Source organism: Cyrtonyx montezumae, unplaced genomic scaffold (assembly GCF_038088225.1).
Source record: "Cyrtonyx montezumae isolate F1298 unplaced genomic scaffold, pur_monq_1.0 scaffold_1, whole genome shotgun sequence".
NCBI classification, from domain to species: domain Eukaryota; kingdom Metazoa; phylum Chordata; class Aves; order Galliformes; family Odontophoridae; genus Cyrtonyx; species Cyrtonyx montezumae.
Window position 1 is genome coordinate 20,796,193 of NW_027071825.1, and position 9,013 is coordinate 20,805,205.

Consider the following 9,013-nt stretch of genomic DNA (forward strand, 5'->3'; position numbering starts at 1 on the left):
TTGCATTTGAGCACTATTTGTTTGTTCTGCTAAGCTGTCAATCCAGGGAACTATGTTCTATAAGGTGTTTATCTGTAAAATATGTAGATCACTTTGAAAGTAATGCCTCCTATTTCTTTCCATGGAAACTACAATGAATGCAAAGAACACAATTACGCTAATTAATAGAGCATATTCTCAGCTACAAAACACTGTTTATCAGCTTAGTCACCACTGTAGCTGTACATTTTCACCAGCAATGAACAGAAGCCTGCGTGCTGCACTCATAACTATCTGCACCAGAGAAAGGTGATCTGCTGTGATAGTGCCTTCTCTGTGCTCTCACATCCACTCTTCGGTCTCCATCAGCATTCAGGAAGCATTGATGAATGTCAGTGGGTGCATTTTTTCCTCATGGAAGTATTCAGTGACAAACCTTTGCTTCATATGCATTTCCATGTCAGACAGCATTATGTCAGACTTGCCCCAGCAGCAAAACGTGATGGAATATTGGTGGGAAGGTTCAACCTCTACTGCCATCCCACCAACAACTGCCTCTGACGTTGTGGGCCAATATAATAAGATAGGAGGCATTACTTCAGAGCAGTCCTTGTACATTAGAAATATTAATAATGTGTTGGTTCCTCTGTATTCTGTCCTGTAACTTTTTCTCAGTGTGAATCTTAGTTTGGGTTCTTCCTGGTTTTAATACTGTGATAGTTTTTATTATTTTTTTTATCAGCCGTTACTTGGTTTAGTACATTAAGAACCGCATTTCTTCTTTGTGGATTAAGGAGTATAGAAAGTGCTTGAATTAAAACCTCTCTTGTTGGACAAGAAAAAAATATGTGTCAGACTATAAAGAATAAACATTGAGTCATTCCTGATAATAATGGGGAAAAATAGTATAGTATGTGCCCTGGTACATGTAGGACTCTGACAACATCTGTAATAGGTGACATATTGAAATCCAATTGAAATACAAGATCTCTAAGCTCCTTGTAGCCTGAAATTAAGGCCATATTTCCTCCCCTTCGGGGGCTTGTTGTAGGCTTAGGCATTTGGTGAACTGTATGATGAGATGTGGGCAGTAGCATTTCTTTATACTTGTGGATGATTTTCTTTAAAGTTAGCTAACACTGTTTTCCCTTTGCACAAATTCCATCCATATGTCTTTAAATTATGGCCAGTCTTACAAGGCTTGGAATCACTTCAGTGGGTGGATTGTCCACACAGTTAATTTTTTGTGAGTTTTGATGTGAAATGATTGTAAGAGATGCACGGACCATCAGACTGTCACTCGTGTTTCACAGATTTCTAACTTAAACATTCTGGTCAAGATAGAGATTTTTTTTTTTTTTTTCTAAGTATGGTGAGAATATTCAACCTGATTAAATTTGCTAAATAGGAATGTGATTGAACAGGTTACACTCAGTATGGCAGTATGTAAATTAACTGCACACTAACTTCTCTGTAGAAGCTTCCCATTGGATGCTCTGAATAACTCAGGGCATAACGCTAATTTTAAGTTAACTGTAATTTAGGATAAATTATCTTGCACAAAGGCATTCTTGGTGCACAGCTTTCAAGCTGACATACTGTTTACTCTTTCCTTCTGTTTAACACTCAAATATAAATACAGCTATGTAAAGAGACTCCAGGCTTCTTGCCACTTCAAAAATCCATTCTTCTTCATGCTCAGTAGACCACATTAACTTCAGAACTTTGCAAATATTTCTGTTACAGAATAGTAAGTCACAGTGCTCTATCCCTACGAGTAAGGGTAGGTATGCTAATCAGGGTTTTGCATAAATTATAGTGCACTCCACAGACTGTGAGGAAAAATGATTTTTGTAGTCCTTTAACTGGTTATGTCTGTGAATTTTGTGTTCTTTTATAACAACGTTTAGAAGACTGGATCAATATGTGCCTTTCCTCTCTGGGTCCTTTGAAAGCCTTAATGAGTGTGGAAGCAGCTAGATTCCAAATAATGCTGACATGCATTTGGGTTTTGGTTTGTTTGTTTAAAAGAGACAGAAAGTGTATAATGTGAGTTTTCTATTCTCTAGACACGTTTCAACCAGCACCTCAGTAACCAGGATTTTACCTTGGATGAAGATGATGATGATGAAGTAGAGAGAACAAGCAAGTAAGAGGCCTGTTGGGATATGTGTGTATGTATGGGAGAAAGAGTAACTAGCATCATTCAGCAAAGTCAAGTGACAAAACTTTCTCCTTTCCAAGCTTAATTTGAGATCTTTAAGAGGTCAAGTAGTTTAGGATTATATCCCCTTTTGAGAGAGACGCAGGCTATTCTACATTTTAACTGTTTATCATGCTTAGGAGAGTTTGATACAATCCTGAATCTTCACAGGTTCGGGATACAAAGAAACAGTGAAATAATATTTGTCAACATGGTGACCTCAGCTGACTCAACTGGTCCTTAAGTTTTTGTTATCACAAAAATGTAAAGTTTTCTGAAGGGACTGAAAAAGAATTATTGCCTCATGAGTTTTACGTGAAGGATTTGCTATGTGTGGACGAAACAAAAACCTGAAATTGAGGATTTAGGTTTGTTGAGGCATTCTCTGAATGTGGAAAATTATGTTTGTTAATGAATATATGGATATAAGCCATCAAGGACATTGATGATAAAGTCAAGCAGCTTAGGTGTGATTCAGTAGAAAGAATGGAGCTTGGAAGCGTTTGAAGAGTATGAGTTATGAGTAAAGTAGTGAGCCATAGAAATGGCTTTTTTAGTAGAATTCCAAATAGACAAGGGTAGAGAAAGACTGCAGTAGTATGGAGGTCAGAGATAAGGTGATTGCAACGAGTGAAAGAGAAAATAAAGACGAAAACACTAATTATCATTGCAGATAGGCAATATTTGGGTAAATCTGCTCAGGTGACAGAAAAGCTGCAGTGTGACAGCCTTGCCTCTAGAACAAAGGATGTGGCTAGGTCACCTGGAGGGAGGTGTAGCGACTCCGACATAAATATAAGGAAGAGACAAGGGAAAAGAGGGGCCAAATTTGGAATAACTATCAAATTTGGAGGAAGAGTTTGGGAAGTCATGTTAAGGATAACTTAAAATAACAGTTATATTGATTAAGGAAAAGCAAAGAGACTGGAGAATCAGCTAACGGCCACTGCTCCTGTGTAGATACTGTACATCTATCTTCAGGTAAAGTTGTTGACCAAAATAAAAGGTGGGACTCATATTAATTATTCTCCTACTTAATTATCAGGAGTATCTGTAGGAATGTAGATTTTTATGCTCCCCTCAAGTGATGCAAAAGTTTTTGTCTTTAGGTTATCATCAGAAGACAGTGAGGAAGCTTCTGCTTGCTTTTATGATAGTGATGATTCCGGGGACACTGGAATAACTTCACAGCAACAAGGAGAAATGGATTTGCTTGGGGAGATTTTGGACACGCTGAGTACACACAGTTCAGATCAAGGAAAGCTTTCAGGAGCGAAGAGTCTGGACTTCTTTAGGTCAATGGATGACATTGATTACAAGACTACGGTTAGTCGCCTGGTTTCACTTGCAAAAATAACCACAGTCCCTTTGTACTGGAATCCCATGCTGGCAACTTTGTGATGGATTTTCACAAGTCAAGATATTGGTTACAATTTTGCTCAGTTTGCCAAGTCATCTGGGGAACAGTATTTTTTCCTATTAACAGTAACCACATACAAAACTGTGAATAATGTAATAATTTACTTAATCAGATAATTTAGTATTATATTTAGCTGTCCAGTCTTGAATTCCCAGAGCTAGTTTTGGTCTATGTTATGTGGTTTAGAAGGTATTTGCATTTTCACATTGCATCATTAAACTAGTCTTACTGATATGAAGACATTTCCATCTAAAGTCCTGGAATCCACAAGCAAACTTGTTTTATGGGTCAGAGCTCTTGCCTACAACTTTAGAGACCTTCTTCAACTCACTTCCATGTTGTTAAGCTAAAAAATATTGGTGTTTTGAATTCTGGCTTACATCAGCTGTCCAACATTTATTTTTGCTGAAAGGAATCCGATAGTCAGAGGTTTGTCACTGAAACAACAAATTCTGACAAATGTTTAAAAAGCTTGTAAAATTTGATATTATGAATGTCACGCAGGGGTCACATTAATAAAATGCCCATTTTTGTTTGTTTAGCTAAAAGTTGGTATAATTAACTACTGAAACAAAGAGGAAATACCATCTGGTTTTAGTTTTAGTCCAATTCCTTCTCATATTATGGTACAAACCAGTTAAGTGTCTTTGTTCACTGTCAAAAACTGCTTGTGCAGAGACTGAATGGGCAGGGGATGCGTAATCTTTGTACAAAAGGTGATCCCTAGGATAAAAGACAGAGTTCTGTGAAGAGAGCTTAAAAAAAAAAAAAAAAGCCCACAACCTTGCTCTTACATTGTTTCCGGAACTGTTGTTTTGTAGCATTGAAACCCAAAGGCAATCCGTGATTTAGGAGCCCACAAAATCCATTACAGTATTTCTGTTTCAAAAATGCTAGTGTTTCTTGTGACATTAAATATAAACACATTTTTTTCTTTCAGAACAAGTCGAATGCACCTAGTGAGAGCAACCTGACCCTGCTATGCAGCAGTGCTAACAACCAAGCAGACTGGAATCTCGGCCAGGATGACAGTGTCCTCCATGGGAAACAACTCCCTCCATCGCCAAGGAAACAAGTTTCTTCTGGTGGCCACAGAGAGTCCCTTTCAAACCTGGAAGAGGAAAACAGTGAGAAAGCCTTTATTACTGACAAGATGGACGTCACTAGTGGCTGTATAGCATCCCCATCTCCAGTACGATCAAGTGACCGTTTTGCTTCTCTAGAGAGTTTCAAAGTGGGCTATAAGTATGCGAAGCAGAATGAAACACTAAGCAATACCTCGGAAGATCCGCTCCCAGCAAATCTTGCTCAACATCCATCCATTCTGGTCCCTTGGGAGAAAGATAGGAAGGAAGGAAATGAAACTCCAGATGAGGGAGGGCTTCTTCAGGAAGTGGTATCTTTATGTAAGCTGAGTTCTGCTTTTCACTATGGTTTAAATATTTCAAATGATAACTTATCCAGCAGTAGCAGTGGAAATAAAACGTAAGAGAACTATAAGAAGAGAAACTTTGCTCCCATAAGAAGTTTAAAGGGAGAGTACTCAGGACTCCGTATAACATGATAACCAAAATATGAAAAAGAAATAAGAGATTTGCAGTTATTAAAAACAATTCTCTTCAATTCAGTATGCATCTTCTGCCATTGGGACATTTGCTTCTATGTTTACCCAGTTCTTTTGTTGGCTGTAGTTAGGTCCACAAAATGGAACTAAATATATAAATGCACTCTTAAATCAGGTACTAGTTAGTCTCTGTGCTACAAATACAGCAGGTGTATGGTGCTTCCTAGGGTTTACTTCCTCTAAGCAGCAGGAAAGGTCTCACCTAATAGGTAACCAGGTTTTGAAGGTACTGTATTAATCCAGTTAAGCAGGAAATGAACCAAACAATCTAGATTTGTCTGAAATGTACAAACGTTAAATCTTTTAATGAATAATAATTGCCTTAATCTTTTGAGAAGAGGTTTAACTATCTTAGAAGATGAATGCAAATGTACAAAACAGCAATAATAATATTCCTTGACAAGAATTTTCTTCAGCAAAGAGGGGGGAAAGGAAGTTTTGGGATTTTTTTAGATTAAGGAATCACTTGTGAATATAACTTGGAACTTAATTGCAAACTTAAACTGTGGCTCTGTCTTCCAGACTTCAAAAAAGTAGCACGTTTTCTCTTTTCTGTAAAGTACATGAAGTGCTGAATTATAATGTGAAGTTTATTAACTTCTGTTTACAACTAAGACACTTTAAAGATGTGTTATCCAGTATTCCCTATGTAGACTATTTCATCTACAAATTTTCAGAAAGGAAAGTGTAAGCAGAATTGATAGATTCCTTTTTTCTTATTTTTCTTATTTCCTACAATTTGTTACTGTTTGGAAACTAATTTGTGCCTCCTCTGCAATATCTTCTTTTGATTCCTAGTACTTTTTGAAGATAGTTTGAGTCTCTGTCACTTGGAAGTCGTATTTAGTTAAATTATTAAATGCTCATCACTGGAAATATCATGTAACACTAGAAAATTAAAATTACTGGTTCAGCGTAAGACAGCTTATATCCAACTCTCATCTTAGCCATTTTCAACAACAAAAAATCTCTTTCCAAACTTTGTGAAAGAGAATAAATGGGCATAGTTTACATTGTGTTTAGAACAAGCATTTGCCCTCCTTCTGGCAGCATTCCCAAAGAATATTTACGAATTTAAAATCCAAAAATTACTCCTGCTATATAGATCGACTCTCTCATTTTCCTTGTTTGTTTTTAATTTTATATTCCTCACTTTCCTTTTTCTACCTCTCCCCCTTACCATACATGAACTGCTTTCTTCAGAATAGCTCAGGGTAGAAAAGGTGTGAAGTCAGTTTCAGCAGATTACCACCGTCAGCTTTGAAGGATATTTGGGATGCGGTTAGCAGAAGTAACACGTGGGTTTAAAATGAACCGTGCGTGAGAGGAATGTTCTCCTGCTCTTCTAAACTGATGCCAGAAATGGTTTTTTCTTTCTCATTTTGGCATGAATGTTTAGTCATAGCCTCAGTGTAGGCCTGAGTGAGCAACTTAATGAGGTCAGGAGTTGGATCAGATTGTGCTTTAATATCTTTCTAGTAGTTTGTAGCAAAATTTAATATCAGTCTCCAAGCTGAGATTTATGAATGAATTTTCCTTATAGCCAGCACAAATGGAAAGGGTTTTCTTGACTGCTTTATTACAAGGCATCTGACCTAAGGGAATGGATCAATATTATTAGAAAGGCAACGTTTGATGCTCTACTGAAGTGATGCAAAGGCTTTAAAGCAAAAGTTTCAACTATGAATTCCAAAATTTCAGTCCATTTGGGGAGTAGGGGAGGCTCAGTACTTGTCATTGAAGATAAGGCTCCAGAATTAACTTTTTCAATCAGCGCAAGGAAGGTAAAAGGTTGTAAAAGTGGAAATCTTAGGGAAACGTCTGTGTCTGATTAGAGCATGAGCATTCCCGAGGGCATCTGCAATCTGTATTGCTGGAGAATCTCAGTGTTCCTGAGTTCGAAGTTTTATGTGCTGAGCTCTGTGCTCTGTCCTTTGGTTTCCAGTAATGTGTAGCAACGTGATGTATGAGCTGGAAGTGGGATTTTTTAAAAAAATTTATATAAAACTGTTATTTGACAAAATACTTTACACAATCAAAAGTAGCTAAGATTTTAAATAACTTTTGTTATAACCTTTCCAAGAGGATCAGAGTGTTTGACTCAGGCTCTATTCAGACAAGAGTAGCAGGGAGGCTTCAGAGAAGCTTCTTTGGAGGTGACATTGATGACAGTAGAGGACATTCTTCTTTGTTGAATGTCTGAAAATTATCCAAATGTAGTGCTCCTAAGTGAGTCTAAGGGAAGGCAGCCCACACAAAGGTCTGTGTTCTTGTAGAACTTCTGACTTTCTCATCCATGTCCTTGCAATTTGCTAAATGGAGTTTCCAAATTTGCCTTTTTTTTCACCTATGTATTTGCCTCTGTTCACAGTTCTAAGACAATCTTGTTATCTTTGTTTATTAGAGATAATATTGATGTCTTATGCAGGAAAAGGGAACAATTTCAGAACTTCATTCCATTGTCCCTTTCAAATCAATCAAACGTGCAAGTCCAGGAATGCTGCCAGAAAATGTTTTTTTTTAAATGTCTATCTGATAGAATAACTCCTACTGGCTTTACATGAGAGTTAGGCACTGAACTCCTATTATCACATAGATCATCCCATTCTCACCTTTGTAGAAAAGTTATGGAAGCCATATGAGGCTGATAATATTCACGGAGTTATTATAAGGAACATAAAATCGAAAACTTGTTGGTGGAATTGCTCAAAATTGATGCAGTACAATAATAATTTGCTGTTACACTGAGTGAGAATACAAGCTGAAAAGAAATGAACAGCTGAGATAAAATAGATGGGAGATAAAATTCAACTTAGAATTATTTTTTATTTCAATTGCCATCAAAATGCTTCCGCTTTCTTTCCTTACTATTTGTAACAGTTGCAGAGTGTTTATAGTCACTAAATGGTATGTCCTTTTTGTTCTGAACCCCGTACGTGCTCAAAAAACTCAGTCTTGTATCTACATTGAATTTAACTGTAGGTACCTTCTTAAATGTGTAATGTTACAGAATCTTTTCCACTACTGTCAGTGATCTTTTAAAAAGGCTAATATTTGTGCCTTATTGAAATGTCATTAGCAGTTACCAAATAGACAGAAGTCCAAAATAATATTTTTGATTCAACACTGTCCTTGTGCTAATATAAAACTGTCTATTGGGTACATATACAGTATTTTTATTACCACATTGGGTTCTGTATTGAGATAAATTGTCCAGGTTCAGTACTTTTTACAAGTTTTATACTTGTATGCTTCTTATTTGTGGAAATTCTAATGTCTTTGAAAATCGTCAGCGTTCCTCACCAGCTGCTGGTGAGAATTGAATTGTGTTTGGTCAGAGCTCCTGTGGTGGTTGTCAGAGTCCTCTTTTTGATAACACATCAAGATCTCCAAAACCCTCCCATTCCTCCTGTTGTAGGGAGATATCAGGTTATTTGGTTAATCTTTGTAGTCTGTTATTCACACTTAGGAACAAATTTCTGACATAGACAGTTCATTTCACACAGATGTCTCCTTGAAATGAGCTGTATTGTTTTGAGGGAAAAAGTAAAGGCAGTAGAAAGAGATTGCTGAATTGTACCAGTGAGATAGCGAAGCATAGCTTGTGTCCCCCCAAGAGGGGACTTTCAGGAAATCCAGGTTTCAGGATCTTATTTAATATTCTAGCTCCATTGTAGTGATTCCAACTGAATCATATAGGCAAAAGTAGTACTGCCTGTGGGATAAATTTCCTCTGGGATTGATAATATGTTGTCCCAGTCAAAGCCTTCCCATCCATGCATATAGC

General features: G+C 37.1%; 1 protein-coding gene across 2 annotated transcripts in view; it reads left to right on the forward strand.

Annotated features, from left to right (window-relative positions):
• Nucleotides 1–8,193, forward strand: part of DENND1B (DENN domain containing 1B) — a 144,629-nt gene extending 136,436 nt beyond the window's left edge. For both annotated transcript variants that reach the window (XM_065743041.1, XM_065743033.1), the window contains 3 exons: nucleotides 2,049–2,128; nucleotides 3,292–3,508; nucleotides 4,543–8,193. In XM_065743041.1, coding sequence (XP_065599113.1) covers nucleotides 2,049–2,128; nucleotides 3,292–3,508; nucleotides 4,543–5,091 — 846 coding nt within the window. In that variant the 3' untranslated portion in view covers nucleotides 5,092–8,193. The remainder of the gene's footprint in view (nucleotides 1–2,048; nucleotides 2,129–3,291; nucleotides 3,509–4,542) is intronic.
• The last annotated feature ends 820 nt before the right edge of the window (nucleotides 8,194–9,013 follow it).